The sequence below is a fragment of the Peromyscus leucopus genome, chromosome 20 (genome assembly GCF_004664715.2).
Source record: "Peromyscus leucopus breed LL Stock chromosome 20, UCI_PerLeu_2.1, whole genome shotgun sequence".
Lineage (NCBI taxonomy): Eukaryota > Metazoa > Chordata > Mammalia > Rodentia > Cricetidae > Peromyscus > Peromyscus leucopus.
The window spans coordinates 35973942-35992852 of NC_051080.1; the positions used below are offsets into that span (position 1 = coordinate 35973942).

Sequence of the window (18911 nt, forward strand, 5' to 3'; positions counted from 1 at the left end):
GAGCATAAAGCCCTGGCTGGGTTCAGTTCCCAGCACCATGTAAACTAGTGGTGGTGACGCACGCCTGTAATCCCAGCATTTGGGAGATGGAGGCAGGAGGACCAGAATGTCAAAGTCCTTGTCCGCTACACAGCCTGGGAGACGTAAGATCTTGTCTTAAGAAAAAATAAAGTCAGTTTTTGAGCTGGCCCTTGCTGCCAAGGCTGATGACTGGTTTCAGTTCCTAGAGTCTACACAGTTGCAGGAAAGAACTGACTCCTGAATTTGCCTCCTGACCTCCGCTTGTGCGCCACGGCACTTTCAAGCTCCCTATCCCCAAAGTAAATAAACATAAAATTGTAGTTAAAAAAAAAATTAGGGGCTGAGAGATGGTTCGATTATTAATAAAGACTGAGCTCAGAGCTGGGCGGTGGTTGTGCACACCTTTAATCCCAGCACTAGGGAGGCAGAAGCAGGCGGGTCAGCCTGGTCTACAGAGTGAGTTCCAGGACAGTCAGGGCCACACAGAGAAACCCTGTTTTGGAAAAAAAAAGACTGAGTTCTGTTCCCAGCACTTATGTGCCTGGCAGCTCATAACTGCCTGTAACTAGCTCCAGCGGATCTAGCCTTCGTGGGCATTGCACTCGGGTGGACAAAACAACACTTGGACCCACACATACATACGTAATCAAATGCAAAAGAAAACCTTACAATTTTAAACTAGGTAAAAAAAAAAACAAAACTGTATGGAGGATGCATGTAGCTGGCAGGAGCATGCTGGAACTTTGGTTTCTGCACATGCCAAGGGCAGCTGCATTGGAAGACCCCAGAGCCACTAGTGGGAAGGAGTCCAGCTTCAGTAGAGATAAGAACACGGCCTCAGAATTTTCCCTTTGCTTTTTCAGTCTGCGAGTAGCATGGGCCCATTTCTTAACACACACACACACACACACACACACACACACACACACACACACACACCGCCTTGGTCTCCTGTTTGCGATAGGGTTGTGCATAGAGCCCACCTCACAGGGTTGCTCTGAGGCGTGAAAGGGGTGTGTGCAGAGCATGTTTGCCCTCTCTGGTTTAGGACTCAGGATGCTTGTTGTTACTCACGGGTCCCCAGCTTGGGTGGTGAGGTTTCGGGACTGTGACTTTCGCAGTCTGGGAAATGACTAACATCTACAGGGCGCTGTGTGTTGATTCAGAAAAGATGAGCTTCGACCTGAGGGTGTTTCCTAGTTCTGATGGTGGTACTGGGTGCGAGCCCGCCGTAGGAGAAGGGCACGCGAGTCTGTACTGTTGATCCAGTGTCGCTTGCATACTGGTCAGGGTCCATGAGTGGACTGTGTGACCCTGATCACAAGTCCTCCTGTTTCCCAGGCTGCACTGCTCTACTCTGTCCTTCCCCCTCCTCCCACCCCTTTCAGATGGTCTCTTCATGTAGCCCAGGCTAGCCTGAAACTCAGGCTGCTTCTTCCTCGCCTTCGAATCGAGAGTTACAGATACGTATTGTCATGCTCACTTTATTTCCCAGTCTCTTTGTAACCAATCACGTATCACTCTTAAGTCCTTCCCGGAAGTCACTTCCTAGGCCTGCCTGCCCGGTGGGGGTGTCCTGTGGGGTTTCACTGATAAAGTTTGTATCTTTTATATCAGTTGGCCCCTAGACACAAACCATTTTTATCCCATCCGCCACCGCTGTGATGTATTCCAACCCTGTGTTCTCTCCCCTAGATGGTCCTGTATTGTACTTTCTGGGCAAGTGGAAAGTGCGTGTGCGTGTGCGTGTGCGTGTGCGTGTGCGTGTGTGTGTGTGTGTGTGCGCGCGCGTGCATGTGTGCGTGTGCCAGTTCTTTCCTGCTTGGCCTCTCATCTGGACAGTAGCCACTGCCCCTTTCTCCTGGGGAACACACAGAATATACTTAAGTATGTACCACCCAGTGCTTTCCACATTCTAAACAGGTACCTAGCCCTGAGCCCTGCCCAGCCCCCGTGACGTCCCAGTCCTCTCCTTCCTCTGCAGACCCTCACTGCCTGCACAGCCCTCTTGCCCCCGCACCTGGAACTTCTCATGCCTTTAGCAAGTACTTTCAGAGGCCTTACTGTGTGCCAGGCAATGTTGGCTGCTGGGGAAAGAGTTTCAGGGAGCGTGTTGTGTGATGCTGTAGGAAGGGAAAGAAAGCATGCAACAGTTTATTTCTTAGGAGCTGAGCGATGGGCAGAGCTCCCTGAGGTGAGCAGGGAGTGGCCACTTTAATGCATGGCCTCAGAGGGCCTTGGAGGTGATATTTGAAGTGAGCAGGACAGCTGTGAAGGTGTGGGGAGGGGTGTGGCCAGCCAGAGCAGCCTGGGTCCCGTGCTGCTGGGGACCCAGGAGGAAGAGGACAGGAGCCGTCCAAGGGAATCTCCCCAGGGACTTGCCTAGGCTGCTGAGTTTCCAAACTTTTTCACTGTGACTCACACTAAGACATGCATTCCAGTCAGGCATGGTGGTGCACACCTGTAATCCCAGTGCTAGGGCTGCAGAGGCAGGAGGATCTCTGAGTGTGAGGCCAGCCTGGTCTATGTAGTTCCACGGCAACCAGGGTCACGTAGTGAGACCCTGTCTTAATAAAATACAACAAAACAGAAAAAGAGATGGATTCCCTGTCACACTCCCAAGTTCACACGTGTGTGTAAATGACACAAGCTTTAGGAATCAGTCCTTTCCCATCTGACACGATGGCCTTTGCATTGAGCAGATAGATAGATGTTCCTCCCCTGTGCCATTGTTTAGATCCGCTGTCACTCACCTGCTTCATCCCCACAGGGTGTCTTTAAGGCCTGGGACTAGAGGCTTGCTGAACGTTATTGTAGACCTCTGCAAGGAACTTTTATTTAATTAAATTGTATTATCATATTATCATTATTATAAATATTTGGTGTGTGTGTGTGTGTGTGTGTGTGTGTGCCTGAGCATATCTCTGTGCAACGTGTGTGTGTAATATTCTGTAGGAGAACAGAGGCGTTGGATCCCCTGGAACTGGAGTTACAGGTGTGTGTGAGCTGCCATGTGGGTGCCGACAAAGGTCAAGCCAGGTCCTCTTTAAGAGCCATTTTTTTTTTAAGCAGGCAGTGGTGACACATACTTTTAATCCCAGCATGTGGGAGGCAGATGCAAATGGATCTCTGTGAGTTCGAGGCCAGCCTGGTCTACAGAGCTAGTTTCAGGATAGCCAGGGCTACACAAAGAAACCCTGTCTTGAAACTTCCCCCACCAAAAAAATAAAATAAAATAAATAAATAAAGTAAAAAAAAATTCACATTTATTTAGTTTGTCTGTGTGCACACATACTGTCCATCCACCATGTGGGTTCCAGAGATTGAGCTCAAATCATCAGCCTGCTGCACCATCTCGCTGGCCCTTTAATTAATTAACTAATTAATAAATTAATTTTGAGACAGGGTCTTGCTTTGTAGCTCAGACTAGCTCAGAATTCACAATCCTCTGGTCTTAGCGTCCCAGATACGGGGATTACAGGTGTGCCCCACACATATACACATGTGCATACCTTGTTTGTTTGTTTTCAGTATTGGGGATTGAACTCAGAGCCTTGATCATGCTAGTCAAGCGCTCTATGGATGAGCTGTCTGGATACGTGACTGGTTGAATTAGGGACTGTTTTGGGGTGCACAGTTCTAGAGAAGTTAGAGCTTGGGTTTTGTTTTGTTCCTTGGGTGCAGACGAGGTTTTCAACTTGACACTAGCTGGCGGAGGAGGGAGATAGATGGTCTGAGGGAAGCCCTGATATGTGTGTGGAGTTTCCTCTGACTCCCTGAGGGAGTAGGCCACCTTCCTGAGCCTTCGCTCAGGCGTCATCCCTCTGCCTGAATGGGAAGGAGCTGGGACCCGGCCTGCTGCAGCCATGCTTACGGCAGGCAGTCCTGTACAGTGTCGATCACTGGCTCCCTGTGATGGATGGACGGAGGCTCAGCAAGGCTGACTGAGTGGCCTGTCCCTGGCACCTGGCTTGAAAGTGGACGTGTTTCTTGCTCTGCGTTACACGGAGTACAGCTGCAGCCCAGTGTCCTGCCTGGCGGTGGTGGCGGTAGAGCTTTGGGTGGGTTGGCACCTCCCGGGGCTCCAGGTTCTGTGCCTGCCTCAGGGTCTTTCCTGTCTTTTTTTTTTTTTTTTTTTTTTTTCCGAGACAGGGTTTCTCTGTGTAGCTTTGGGCCTTTCCTGGAACTCGCTCTGTAGACCAGGCTGGCCTCGAACTCACAGAGATCCGCCTGCCTCTGCCTCCCGAGTGCTGGGATTAAAGGCGTGCGCCACCACCGCCCGGCTCTTTCCTGTCTTGTAGCCGCTGTCTCACCACACTCCACACCAGGAAAGGACCCTGCATCCCCCTCCCCCACATCTGCATCACCTGCTGTGCCACCCGGAGAGGAGGCTCAGGTAGGCAGACCCTTGGGTGGAAGAGTAGGCTAGGGGCCCAGCTGTCGGGACAGTGACGGTTGCCGGAGGAAGTCGGCCGTGGCCGTGTTCAGAGGGCATCCTCTGCTCTTGCCCCGCTAGGTTCTCAGCCCCCCAGCCCCGTTTTGTAGCGGGGAGCCTGGATGTTTTCTCCAGAGGTTGAGTGAGTCACGTTCGTTACTGTGACTGAGTGGACAGGCCACATGCTGTCCTTGCCATCATGGGACTGTCAGGAGCTCCACGCACAGTGATGCACGGTGACGCGAATATTCCCTTGGACTCCGTGGAGTCCGAGTTTGGAACCCCTCAGGGTGATTTCACTGAGGCCCCTCCATGGCGGAATCTCTCAGGCCCTGTTGTCCAGACAGGAAACAATGACTCAGTGAGGTTCAGTCCTTTGTCCAAGGTCACTCAGTAGAGAAGTGGGGGGGCACCTTGTCAGTCCCCTTTGTAAAGGGCATCAGCTTTTCATGAGCTTTAGAGAGAAGCAGGCCCAGAGTGGGTGCCCAGACAGCCTAAGTGGGCTGGCACCAGCGGGTTAGTTGCTGGAGAGCCAGGGCCACCCAGAGGAAAGGAAGGTTTTTGGCTGGAGCAGCCACCAGGAAAGACTGTACAACCAGGAGCCCTTTCCTGGGGAGCTGGAAGTCTGGATCTGTTTCCGTACTGGCTTGGCAGAGAAAGTTGCCCCTCTCTGGGCTCCGGCTTCCTCGTGTGGGAGAAGGCGACGATGCCTCCTGTCCTCTGCCTCTCCTAGGACTCAGATCTTCGTGTGTTAGCACCATGGAGCTTGGTGCACCCTTGAGGGACGTAGCTGAGCCGGGACGGGAAGGGAATGACCCAGGAGCAGCGTGGATGGTAACTGTGCCCCGTTTCCTGCAGGGTGATGACCTCTCCTCAGACAGCCTGTCGGAGCAGGGCAGACAGCGGCCCCCCAGCAGCACCTGCGCAGCCTGTGGGCAGCGGGTGCACCTGGTGCAGCGGTACTTGGCCGAGGGCAGGCTGTACCACCGGCACTGCTTCCGGTGAGTGCTGGAGGGCAGGGCGTGTCTCCCGGCACCTGGGACGGGGCGCCCTTGGGGGTCAGCACCCACTGTGCCCTTCACACCCACTGTGCTGTTGTTCACACCCACTGGGCCGTTCACACCCACTGGGCTGTTCACGCCCACTGTGCTGTTGTTCACACCCACTGTGCTGTTGTTCACACCCACTGGGCCGTTCACACCCACTGGGCTGTTCACACCCACTGTGCCCTTCACACCCACTGGGCCGTTCACACCCACTGGGCCGTTCACACCCACTGGGCTGTTCACGCCCACTGTGCTGTTGTTCACACCCACTGTGCTGTTGTTCACACCCACTGGGCCGTTCACACCCACTGGGCTGTTCACACCCACTGTGCCCTTCACACCCACTGGGCCGTTCACACCCACTGGGCCGTTCACACCCACTGGGCTGTTCATGCCAAGCACTGAGCTTATCCTCACTTTACAGAGGAACAGTCTGTGGCGTAGGAGAAAAAGACCCACTTGGTCACAGGATTCCCTCCCGTTCCCGTTCTTTTCTTTTCATGTATATGACTGCGGATGCCGTGTGCATGGGGATGCCCTTAGAAGCCAGCTGCAGTTACAGGCACTCGTGAGCCGCCTGATGTGTGTGCTGAGAACCGAACTCGGGTCCTCTCAAAGAACAGCAGGTGCTCTCACATGCTAAAGCCATCTCTCCAGCCGCACGTCTTCTTGGCTGAGGTGCCGAGGCTTGAGCCCAGGCCCAGGCATATGCGGGGCAAGCATCCCACCACCCAGCTTTGTGCCCAGCCTCCACTCGTCACTGGAGCTCAGTGGAAACCGAATTTCCGTACATTTCAGTGTGACTTCCTGGGAATGCCAAGTTGTCTGTCTGGTTTTGTGGTGCTGGGACTGAACCCAGTCTTGTGCCTGCTTGGCAGATGCTCTACCACTGAGCTGTCCTCCCAACCTGAGGAAGCCAGGATTTCCTTTGTTCTTTTTTGATTTATTTATTTATTTGTTTGTGTATTTGTCTACTTATTTGTCTATTCATTTATCTATCTATCTATCTATCTATCTATCTATCTATCTATCTATCTATCTATCTAAAGGCAGTGCCTCACTGTGTAGCCCAGGCTAGCCTGAAACTGGTATTTCTCTGGCCTCAGTCTCCTAAATGCTGTGATAAAGGTGCTCACCACCTTTACCGGGTGTGGGTGTGGCGGTGCACCCTTTAATCCCTGCACTCGGGAGTTTCGGACCAGCCTGGGCTACAGAGTGAGTTCCAGGACAGCGAGGGCTACAAAGTGAGACCCTGTTTTAAAAACCAAAAAAAAAAAGGTGTGCACCAGCATCCCTGTGGGGTGCGCCTTTTTTTAAAGAGTCCATCTGAGAGGCTGAAGCGTAGTGGCTGCTCTTGCTGTGGTCCCAAGTTCGCCTCCCTGCGTCTACACGGCCCCTCTCAGTCTTCTGTAATCCAGTTCTAGGGGATCTGATGCCTTCTGGCCTCCTTTGGCAGCAGGCATACATATGGTGCATAGATCTACATTAGGTAAAACAGTCCAACATATAAAATAAATACGTCTTAAAAAGTAAATCCCCTTAAACACACATTTGATATTACTAGGCGTACATACATACATGGCATGAAACCGACGTCAGTAGACGCATGGCCTGTACGAGAGCCTCCTGCAGCTGCATTCAGCCTCCCAGGAGTCACTCTGGTCTATTTTATTCTAGTTCATTAAGAGCAGGCCAGCCTGAGGTGGGAGGTGGGGTGGGGGGTGGGGAGTGACTCAGTGGTGGAGTGTTTATCCAGTGTTCAAAGGCTCTGGGTTCCACCCCCAAACCCATGACCTTGGGCTGCGGCCTAAGGGTAGCAGCACACAGTGTTGAGCATTTGTTGAGGCTCTGGCTTTGGTTCCCAGCCCTGAAAAGCAAAGTGAAACAAAAACTTAAAACAAACCTGCTAGGTAGGGAGCCACATTGATTTCCCGAGGCACTGGTCTTCCCCTGGGGCAAACCCTGGGACACTTTCACCTCTTCCCCTTGCAGCAGAGCGTGTTTCACAATTCCTGTTTCTAATTGGCTGTGGTTTACTGTTCCCCTCTGATTCTGACCGTTGCCATGTTCTTTTTTCTTCTGGAAAGTCCAGGGTGTCGAGCCAGGGTGGGCCTGGCAGTTGAAGGAGGGGGTGAGGGGTCACTCTGGTCTCTGATGGGGGGCTTACCCAGGGCCTGGCCGATGTACCCCGCTAAGAGGGAATCCCCCGCCCTGCCCTTGCAGATGCCGGCAGTGTTCTAGCACGCTGCTCCCAGGCTCTTACAGCAGCGGGCCCGAGGAAGGCACCTTCGTGTGTGCAAAACGCTGTGCCAGGCTGGGTCCGGGAGGCCGGTCCGGAGCTAGGCCCTTCTCCCAGCGAGAGCAGCAGCAGGTAGCAGAAGAAGCCAAGGATGGAGAGGAGAGCAACCTTAGCCCAAGTGTGGCTGCGGTCGCCGCCGCTGCCGCCGCCGAGGGAGATGGGCTCCAGGCTAGCTCCGAGGTACCGCCCCAGACCCAGAGCAAGCCACCTCTTCCCAGCAAGCCCCAGGAGTTGGCCAGCCCCCCTGTCGGCCGGCCCACACCTGCCCCCAGGAAGGCTTCTGAGAGCTCAGCCTTGACGCCCCCAACACCACGGCCGCGGTCTAGCCTGCAGCAGGATGGCTTGGTGGAGCAGAGTGTCAGCACTGGCCTTGTGAATGGTGAGTGAGGGCACAGCTGGACGGGGCACGCTGGCTGCATGTCTTCCCTCCTGTGGGCCCTGTCGATGGCCTTGTGTTCCAGGAATAGTATCGGCTTTCTTTCTTTCTTTTTTTTCAAGATGTAGTTCAAATTGTGTGTATAGTGTGTGCATGTGACCTGTAGGTGCCCATAAAGTCCGAAGTCCAGAAGAGGGCATAGGGTCCCTCAGAGCTGGAGTTACAGACAGTTGTGAGCCACCACATCTGGGTGTTGGGAACCGAACTCAGGTCCTCTGGAAGAGCAGCAGTGTGCTCTTATCTGCTGAGGCGTCTCTGCAGCAGCCCTGTGAACTGCTTTCTGAGCTGGCACCTGTGTGTGCTCTGTGATGTCACCTGTGCGTGTGCCAGTCACCTGGGCCTGTATGCCATGTTGTTCTCCAGACTGGCACAGCTCAAACCTCGGCCCTACTGTGTCCCTTGTGTGTGTGTGTGTCCCGTGTGTGCGTCTTGTTTCTGTCTCGTGGTTTGGAATGTAGCAAGTGTACATAGATGTGTCCCGAGTGTCTCTGGGACTGTGCCTGTTGGTGTCATCCCTACGTGTCCTGGTTCATCCCCAGCTATGTGCCAGGTAACTTCCCACTCCTACGTGTGTGCTTGTTATCTGTCTAGGGAGAGCTAAGGGGCCTGGGGAGGCCAGTGGGGTCAGGGCCTCTGAACGCATCGGAACTGCAGTGGGACCCCTGGCCTGCTGTCTGCTGTCTGCGGTCTATTCTTGGATGACTTCCATGCGTGCCGGGAGCTCATGGGAACCTGAGCTATGCCGAGCATCCCTTATCGTTCGGTCAGGGAAGGCAGGGAAGGCCCAGGGGAGAGAGCATCTGGGGACTGGTGCCAGAACACTCTGTGTGTTTGAATCTGCTGCTCAGCATTCCTGGAGGCTGGCTTAGGATGGGGTACCAGGGGCACAGATAATGTTTGGACCTTCTTGTGTCTTCTTGGGGGAACAAGTGCAAGGGTGCCGGGCAGAGGTAGCCGGAAGTGATATGGTGCAGTGTAGACACACTGCCGGGGTGGATGGAAGGAAGCTGAGGCTGTGGGGTTCAGATAGTTGGAGTCAAGGGGGGCTTCCAGGTGGAGGTGGCACCTGGATAGATACCCTGGTATAGAGTGAGTGACTGAGGGGATTTGGGTTGGGGCTTTCCAGCTAACATGCAGTTGGGCCTGTCAGAAGCCTCTGACTGACCATTCTCCTACTCACCTCCCACCTTATCTAATCTCCCTGAGGGCTGGGCAAGGAGGGGTTGTGGTCACCCCCGTCTGTGACCTGCTAGGTAGGGCACAAGGACAGTCCTTGTGGCTGGCTCTCGGTGCCCCTCCGCAGCCCATGAAGGCCTGCCTGTTCATTGTCCTTTCACGCCTAGGAAGACTGCCGGAACCCCCTGTCCCCAGGCCAAGAGGGACGCCCAAGCTGTCAGAGAGGTATGCTGGCCCCTGGGAGGCCTCAGTGGGGGGATAGGGCTTTATAGGGCCCAGATGGGGAAAGGATTTCCAGGGCCCACAGGGAGGCTCCTCTCTGAGTGAGGAAGGAAAGCCATGACCCCACCCTGCCTGGCCTGTGCTCCAAGGGGACAGTCACTTTGCCTCCCAAACCTGTTCTTCCTGCATGGCATGGGGTCATTGTTCCTAGAGCACCGAATGGTCTGGAAAAGCACAGCTGTTGTGCCTGCCTCTCCTCCCCCCATCTGGGGAGGACATGGTTCTATCTAGCTCTTCTTGGAGAGCCGTCCTCATCAGGATGGCCGCCCTGGGAGGGGTAACGGGCCACAGTGTCCTACTAGTGAATGTTTGTGCAGCTCCTGGTGTGTGGCCGCACTCGGGGACAGGATGTAGAGCTCACTGGACCCTGTGAAACGGAATGTTAGTTAAGCCTCCATGGAGCCTGAGGCATAGAGAGAGGTGGGTGACGCCATTAAATGTCACACAGCCCCTTTTTCGGGGGCTGAATTGACAGCAGCTGTGTGATTGATTGAAAGCCTGTCTTCTCTGGGCTTCACGGTGCCTGCCCTATTGGGCTGTGAATGCCGGAACCCATTCCAGCTTTGTTCCTGGCCTGACCTCGAGGCTAGGCTTGGGAGAACAGAGGGGCGGCTTTTCTCCCTCCTCTGGGACAGACCGGAACTTCCTAAAGAGCAGAAGGCTGACCTGGCCGTGGTGGCCTCCCTCTAGGACGCCAGCACCAAGGAAGGACCCCCCGTGGATCACACTGGTGCAGACAGAGCCCAAGAAGAAGCCAGCCCCGCTCCCCCCCAGCGGCAGCAGCAGCAGCAGCAGTCCTGGGCCGCCCGGCAGACAGGTGGAGAATGGAGGCCTGGAGGGAAGGACCCAGAAGAGTCCAGTCGCTGGGCCAGAGCCCAAGCCCTACAACCCCTTTGAGGAGGACGAGGAGGGAGAAGAGCCAGCCCCAGCAGGGCCAAGCCCTGCCCCCGCCCCGCCAGAGTCCACACCCAAGTCCCTGCACCCCTGGTACGGCATCACCTCCACCAGCAGCCCCAAGACCAAGAAGCGCCCCGCCCCGAGAGCCCCCAGTGCCTCCCCGCTTGGTGAGTGCTGGGTCTGGGGGTGCATGATCTCCCATTTCCTGGGAGGGGGTGGCTTATTGCCACTTCCCAGGGGGAGGCTCTCCACAGTGCTGGAGCCGTGGAGCCAGAATTGGAGCCCCAGCTTTTAACACTCTCTGTTCATGCTCATTCAGCGAGGGAAGTCGGGGAGGTGCATGGCACAGCTCCACACGGGGCTTCTGGGGCTTCTGGGGCTTCTGACAGGCGTGAGGCAGGAGGTCACTTGAACCCTGCCTCCCTGTCTGTCTCCCCAGCCACTGAGCAGCTTGGCTCCCACCTGGCTCTGGAGAGCTTGGTCCTTCCCTGAGCTGGCCTTCATGTCTCCTCATGTGTGAGATGGGGTGGGGGGTCAGCTCCAGAGGCCGCGCCTCTCCTCCCCCTGCAGTCCCTTCACCCCAGCACGCTGTGTGTTTTGGTTTTACCTCAGATTGGTCTTCAACTCTGGGTCCCCTTCCCACTCCTCGGGGTGTGACGGAGAGCTCTGTGGGACCAGGCACCTGCTAGGAGCAGTGACAGGCAAATGCTCTGGTGGTGGCCTGTGCCCTGGGTCCCCTTGCTGAGTGGGTTTGGGGTGACAGGGACATGAGCGCTGCAGCTGGACAAAGCTGTGTTTGAGGGTGACCCTAGCTGGGGAGGCTCCTTTCCTGAGTCTGCGGCTTCATCCGGGAAGCAGGATGATGGCTGTGGAGGCTGCGGAGGCACGGTCCATGGCATCTGCCGAAGGGCGCAGCTGTGCCTGGCAGTGCCTGGCCCAGCCCTGACGGCTGCCCCCACCCTCTGCTGTGGCTCTCGTTCCCGTCTGTGTGCGGGAGGCCGAGGCCAGCCTGCTGTCCCCTGCCTTCCCTGTCCCGGAGACCCCACCTGCCCCAGCAGCTTGCCTTTGGAGAGGCCTTGCGTGTGGGAGGATCATGGGGGATATGGGGAAGTGGAAGGCAGCTGTCTTCTGGGTAAGAAGTTAGGGCCATAGAGTGTGCCACAAGGTGGCACACTAGAGCATCACGGGTACAAGACGGGGGTCTGGTGGCCGAGGTCCTTTGTGATGTGGGTCCTGGCTCGGGTTTAGTGTTCTCTGGCCTCTTGCCCATCCAGATGAAGAAAGCTTGGTGTCCAGGGCTACCCCCGCCCCCCCCCCCCCCCCGGCTCTGGGAGCAGGATGTGTTGGGGGAGGACAGAAGTCCTGTCCCCCACTGGAACGTGACTGTCCTCTGCTTCCCCAGTTCTCCACGCCGCCCGCCTGTCCCACTCGGAACCTCCTTCAGCCACGCCGTCACCGGCCCTCAGCGTGGAGAGCCTGTCGTCCGAGAGCTCCAGCCCGGCTGCCAAAGCAGGGCCCTCGGAGCCGCCTGCCGTACCCAAGAGCTCCTCGGATCCTGCGGTGCACGTGCCTGGTGCCCCTGGCACATCCGGGAACTCCGTCGCCCCCTCAGCCAACTCTTCCCTATCGTCCTCTGGGGAGCTGGGACAGCCCGGTGGTGAACAAGTGCCACAGGCCAGGACCAGGGGCAGCCCAGGTACCCAGGCCACCAAGCCCTGCAGTGGCGCCACCCCGACTCCCTTCCGGTTGGCTGGAGACCGGAGCCCCGCCCCTTCCCCGGGGAGCTCATCCCCACAGCTGCAGGTCAAGGTGAGTGCTCCCTGGGTGCCTGTGCGGCTCCTCTTGGGGCAAGAGTGCCTGTCTTCTGGCTGCTTGAGTGGACGCGCCCGCCACAACCTGTGTGAGGCACTCACTGATCTGCGTGTTTCTCCAGCCCTCCTGGGTCTGTCTGCTCACCAGCCTGTTTGCGGACACAGTGGCATCTGTCCACCCCTCTGCCCTTCACCCACACCTCGTCCACCCCTCCACCCACTGGCTTCACTGATGCCAGGCCTTGGGCATATTCATTAAGATCCTGTGTTTGCCCTCGAGGGGGCGGGGTCCAGTCTATGTGGGGAGACAGGCATAGGATTGTTCTAGAATGCAATCTGGAATGAAGCCCGGAGAGGAAAGATGACTGACTCCTTCCCTAGAGACTGCAGCTCTGGCCAAGAAGTTGTGAGGCAGCGGGCCCCTGCTGACCACCTGTGTACGTGGGACTCCTGGAGTCCCGAGGTCACACAGGCTTAGTGGTTTCCGTTCTTGGATGGCCCGTTGTCTGGTCAGCAGGTTCTGAAATGACTCCCATAGGAAGCCACACCGGTTTGTAGGAGCCAAGGTTGGCACCCATCAGGCTTAAGGACCCAGGACGCACACCCTTCTGGGTTCCTCTTTTATGGGTTATGGGGAATGCTTATGGAGGACAGACCAGGCCCAACCCTAGACCCTTGCTTGCTAGGCTCTGTCTTCTCTCAGAGGTAAAGTGGGCATGAGGAGGAGGGTCTAGCTGGGCCTCTCTCCGGGCATCTGGCCACAGCTACTCATGTAAGTGTGGTACTTCCAGCTCTGCTGGCTGCTGTGTGACGTTGAGAGTGCATGCTTTGACAGCAAGCTACCCAGTAACGCCAAGTTTCCAGACGGTTCTGAAGAGCCTCTGGGCATCTTGGTGGGGTGGGGGCAGGTGACGGGCTTGGGGAGCTTAAAGCACCCTCCCTGGCCTCTTATTTATACATTCTAGTTTTTCTTTATTTTAAATTATGTGTGTCTGTGTATGGGTTTGTGCACGTGAGTGCAGTGCCTATGGTAGCCAGCAGAGGGTGTGTGAGAGCCCCTAGAGTTGGAGTTACAGGGGTCTGGTGGTCACCTGATGTGGGTGCTGGGACCCTGACTATGGACTTCTGGAAGAGCAGTCTGTGCTCTTAACCACTAAGCCGTCGCTGCAGCCTGCCCATCTCCATTTGCAGTGAAAGCATGGGCTGTGTGGAGACTGATTGGAGAATGTTCTGTGCCTTAAAAAGCCTGGAAGGGCTCAGAGGCCTTGGGCTTTCCTGGAGTCCTCTAGGGATTGAACAGAGAGAGAGAGAGCGCGGAATCCCAGGGTCTTTGTAGTGGATCCAGTCCCGCTCTCCTCTGGGACTAGGAGAGAATGCCAGAGGCAGCTGGAGAAGGAGACAGGTTGTGGGTGGCCACACTTTCTCAGGCCCTCTGTGTCTGCTGTCTCATGAAGCCAAATGCTAGTCTGGCCGTGTCCAGCCCTGGCATGGGCACTTTTTCGGCTGCTTCAGAGAATCTCTGTGCAGCTTGGAGCTTGACTGGATGAGAGCAAGGCCTGCCCCGCCAGGACAGGAAAGCTGAGGCCTCAGGTGTGATGCCTGCTTTCCATAAACTGAGGGGCACTGTCGGGCGGGGCTGAGGGGGGTGGGGGGCAGTCTCCGGGGGCAGGGGTCTCTAGAGAAACAGAAAGATGCAGAGCCAGGATGGGAGTGTGTCCGTGGTGGGCAGAAGAGGCGAGGGAGGGGAGAATGGCCTCTCATCTGTTAGCTAGAGGGAAAGTGGGAATCCTGATGTTGCGTTGCCCGGCTGGGTGACCCTAGGTGGGGAGCTGTGCCTCTCGGAGCCTTTGAGTCTTCCCTGGAGAAAGTGTGCCTGTGAAGACTGGAACTGTGTAGTCAGGCCTGGGGGTCCTTGACCTCACAGCCTGACCACTGCCCCGCGGGGTGGATACTCCTGGGCCCCTGGGAGTGGGTGGCCTGGAGCTGGGAGGTTGACCTCTCTGCAGGAGCTCAGCTGTGCGTGGGCATGCAGTAGGTGAGGCTTCTGTGTGCAGGTGGTGCCAGGGCTAGAGCCCAAGGCTTTGCGCGTGTTGGGCAAGCACTCGGTTTTTGTTTTTTAAACTTTGTTTAGTTTTGTGTTGTGAACACGATCAAACACATATAAAATGCATTCTGACTATTTTAATTCCCCATCCTCTAGTCTCCTGCTCACCTGCTCAGCCCTTTGACCCTTTAATTGACCCCCTTTCCTACTTTTTTTTTTTTTTTTTTTTTTTTTTTTTTTGGTTTTTCCAGACAGAGTTTCTCTGTGTAGCCTTTCCTGGAACTTGCTTTGGAGACCAGGCCGGCCTCGAACTCACAGAGATCTGCCTGGCTCTGCCTCATGAGTGCTGGGATTAAAGGTGTGCGCCGCCACTGCCCGGCTTTTTTTGTGTTTTTGTTTTTTTGAGGCAAGGTCTCTCTCTATATCACCCTGGCTGCTTGCAAATCACTGTGTAAACCAGGCTGTCCTCAAACTCACAGTGATCTCTCTGCCCTTGCCTCCTGAGTGCTGGGATTAAAGGTGCGCTACCACACTGGGCTCAGACAGAAACTTCTCACCCAGCCATGCCCTTGAGCAGAAAATGTGCAAGGTGTGGGAACTGAGACTGGGGAAAGCCCTCTGGAAATGGAACCATTTGCTGAATGAGTGTGGAAAGATGGAACTTCAGGGGATTCTGTTCTTGCCTGGGCCCTCCTCCTCCTGCCGCTTGGGTCCTGGCCTGCTTCCCTGGCCTGATTCCTGTATGATCAGACTTCTCAGACTTAACACCATCTGTCACGTCTCTGCCTTCAGTCTTCCTGCAAGGAGAATCCTTTCAACCGGAAGCCATCTCCCTCCGCATCTCCCGCCGTAAGGAAGGCCACCAAAGGAGCCAAGCCCATGAGGCCACCTGCCCCCGGACATGGCTTTCCACTCATCAAACGCAAGGTGCCGGCAGAGAGACCCTAAGGCGCAGCTGGCCTGGGCCCAACACCCTCCTCTCAGCAGCCTTAAGCATCTGGGACCTATGGGGGGGCGCTATTGGAAGGTTGAGCTTAACCTAGAGTTCCTGAGTGGCCCGGAGCAGTGAGTGGGATGTTTATTTCTAACAGTTGTTCAAGGGCAGAGAGTGAGTGCTGGGAGAAAGCTGTGCTTCTCAGAAGGGTGCCTCCAGGGTGCTCTGTAACTGTTACCCAGCTCACTGTCCCAAAGAATTGAGTGACAGAGGAGGAAGAGGCTTCCCTCTGGACAGGAACTTGGACCTCTCACTGGGAGTCTGTCAGGCCCTCGGTCGGGAGGGTTCGTGACCGGCCCGCCTGGCCCTTTCCCTACACGGATGCTGCTTTCCTGTCTTGCCACCTTGGGGGACAGGACCTGGGTTCCTAGAGGCTGGAGCGGCCAGGGGACTCTGTGATTTGGAGGGGAGCAGGTGCAGGGGAGGGCCACTGCTCTTTAGGTGACCAGAGTATTGTTGGGCAGGTCCAGGCTGACCAGTATATCCCTTTGGAGGACATCAACACCATGATGGACAATATCGAGCGCCAGCTGGATGCCCTGGAGTACCGTGGCATTCTGCTGGAGGACAAGCTGCGTGGAGGAGCAAATGGTGTGGAGGCTGCGGAGAGGAGCTGGCTGGGGGCTGGGGGTTGGAGGGAGCCCCTCCGCCCGGGGGTGCTGAGCTGGGAGGGGTGCCGGCTCTGGCCTCAGTGGGGATCTGGCTTCCAGAGGGCAGCGAGGACGACATACTGGTGGACTGGTTCAAGCTCATCCACGAGAAGCACCTACTGTTGCGGCAAGAGTCAGAGCTGAACTACGTGTGAGTCCTGCCTGCCCCGCCCGCTCCCCTGCCGGGGTCTGCGGAGACCTGGGAATTGCACCCTCCGCCATGATGGCACGGTGTGGGTGGGGGGGCTCCTCGAAGAAGTGTTTACTTCCTCCTCTTCCCACCCGTTAGTGTCAGGCAGCAGGACTTGGAGCAGCGCCAGGCCGATGTGGAGTATGAAGTGCGGTGCCTTCTCAACAAGCCAGGTGAGCCAGCTCAGCCACAGGAGCCCGTCTTAAAAACTGAAAAATAAGCTGGGCAGTGGTGGCACACGCCTTTAATCCCAGCGCTCGGGAGGCAGAGGCAGGTGGAGCTCTGTGAGTTCGAGGCCAGCCTGGTCTACAGAGCGAATTCCAAGTACAGCGAGGGCTACACAGAAATCTTGTCTCAAAGACAAAAACAACAACAAAAAACTGAAAAATAATCTGGGCAGTGGTGGCACACGCCCTTATTCGCAGCACTAGGGAGGCAGAGGCAGGCAGATCTCTGAGTTCAAGGCCAGCCTGGTCTACAGAGTGAGTTCCAGGACAGCCAGGGCTACACAGAGGAATCCTGTCTTGAAAAACAAAACTAAATCATGAAGGTCTGGGGAGGTGGCTTGCTCACTAAGTGCTTGTGCAAGTGTGAGGACCCATGTTTGACTCTTAGAACCCACACATATTTGTGGAATCTGGGCATGGTGGAAACTTCAGTTGGGCCAAGGGCTGAATTGGGGAATGGATAAAAGAGCAACTGACCTTCCTTGGCAGTGGCATGCACTGACCTGCCGTGTGTGTGTGTGTGTGTGTGTGTGTGTGTGTGTGTGTGTGACTGTGGCATGCCCTGATCTATAGCTTCTAGTAGAGACCGCAGAGCCATGGAAGGATCCAGGGCTCTGACCTCTTTCCTGTGTCGTGACATCATGCCAGGCTCGGGTCATGGGCCATCATTCCATTTCTCAGCTGGGACTCAGAGGCTGGGATGTCTTCATTGTGTAGGGCTGCTGGCTCTGTCTTTGCTCTGTGCCTGTCCCCACGCCAGCCTATCATTTCTGACTGGAGTCTTGCCTCTCCATTGACTGGGGAACTGAGAAGACTGGAGTGCCCCCAAGTCACAGAATGTCCTAGGCATGTTTTGCCAACTGTGAGTCACTTCCAACCAGCAGGAGTTGGGGGGTGTGGCCACCACTCAGGAGCCCAGTGTGACTCCAGTGGGTATGAAACCGTCAGAGGCTCTGGCTGTACACCCTGTCCTCTTTAGCGTTCCCCTGACGGCTGCTTTTGAAGACGAAGGTGGCTCGTGTGACCCTGAGGGAGTTGGGCCCATAGAAAGTCCACCATGTAGGAGGTCAGGCTGCCTGGGTTCAGTATGGCCTCACCTTCTCTGGACATTGCTGGCCAGAGGCTTCGTCTTCCAAAGCTTCCGTTTCCCTACGTGTAGATTAGCGCATCCCTTACCAGGCTCTAGATGGAAGGAAGGCAGAGCGGGACTGTGAAGCCATACTCTGTCCCCAGAACGGGGCTGGGCTTCCTGACCCTCCGTTTGGGCGAGGAGAGATCATAGGGGAACGGGGCAGTTCCTGGTCGCTTGCAGGTGTTTATTTCCAGATGTGTGGTGCGTGAGGGCACCGGGTGTGGGTGCCCAGGCCTGGAGCCTGCAGATGGTGAGAGACCAGGCGTAGGTGGGCCCCTGAGGGTGGCCTGTGAGACAGCACTAGGCCGGGAGGAGGGAAGAACTGGATGGTGGCGAGTGTTCGTGACATCAGGGATCCTCCTGGCCTCGCTTCCCCTCCTGTGGCCTTGGGGACACGGTCCACTGTGTGACTGGGACCACACTGCTCCTGCAGGTGGGTCTCTGGAGGTCCCTTGTCATCCCCATCCCTGTCCACTCAAGGAAGTCCATCTGGCTTCCCCTAAGGAGCCACCAACAAATGTCTTTCGCAGGAAGCCTTTGGGGGTGCTGGTCCTGCACAGCATCCTTGAACAGTGTGTTTGGCCGGCAGGAAGCCCTTGAGGATTTCTGGCCCTACAGGAGTCTCTTGAAGGGTGTTGGTGGGCAGCCAAGTGTCCTTGGTTTTTTTTCTAGAACTACCTCCATCTCTCTAAGAGCTTGAGTGGCACTCTGGGTCCTCCTCTCATCCCACAGTATGGATGGCCTGCAGTCTTCCCAGGAGCTCAGGTGGTGTGTCCTGTTGCCATGAAGAAGAGGGTCCCGACCACTCACCCTGGCTTTCTCCTTTGGCAGAAAAGGACTGGACTAAGGAGGATCGGGACCGAGAGGATGCGCTGATGAAGGAGTTCATGACCCTCATCGAGCAGCGCAACGCCATTGTCACCTGCCTGGATGAGGACCGCCAGAGGTGCCATGCCTGGGACCCCGGGGGTGGAGCCGATTCCTGGCAGAGCCCGGGAGGAAGTTAGCCCCGCCCTCACTGCCAGCTTCCCCTCACACTTCTCCAGCCCTGTGGGGCCCGGAGGCTGGAGGGGACTCACAGGTGGCCTGGTTCCTTCCTGCTGGGGGCACTCAGCGCGTTTTTTCCACCCCAGGGATGAGGAGGAAGACAAGATGGTGGAAGCTATGATCAGGAACAAAGGTAAGGCCCAACCTGAGGAGGGGCCAGCACCTACCTGTGAGCTCCAGCCTGTGTTCGCAGCCTGGAAGTGGAAGGTTGAGCAAGCCCTGTA

At 56.1% G+C, this 18911-nt stretch overlaps 1 protein-coding gene across 2 annotated transcripts in view; it reads left to right on the top strand.

The window, feature by feature from the left end:
- Positions 1-18911, top strand: part of Micall1 (MICAL like 1) — a 43186-nt gene that overhangs the window by 18481 nt on the left and 5794 nt on the right. For both annotated transcript variants that reach the window (XM_037197658.1, XM_028871122.2), the window contains exons 4-15: positions 4323-4417; positions 5315-5457; positions 7726-8180; positions 9581-9638; positions 10386-10759; positions 11995-12401; positions 15240-15374; positions 15906-16032; positions 16152-16242; positions 16381-16454; positions 18472-18586; positions 18774-18820. In XM_037197658.1, the coding sequence (XP_037053553.1) occupies positions 4323-4417; positions 5315-5457; positions 7726-8180; positions 9581-9638; positions 10386-10759; positions 11995-12401; positions 15240-15374; positions 15906-16032; positions 16152-16242; positions 16381-16454; positions 18472-18586; positions 18774-18820 (2121 nt within the window). The remainder of the gene's footprint in view (positions 1-4322; positions 4418-5314; positions 5458-7725; positions 8181-9580; positions 9639-10385; positions 10760-11994; positions 12402-15239; positions 15375-15905; positions 16033-16151; positions 16243-16380; positions 16455-18471; positions 18587-18773; positions 18821-18911) is intronic.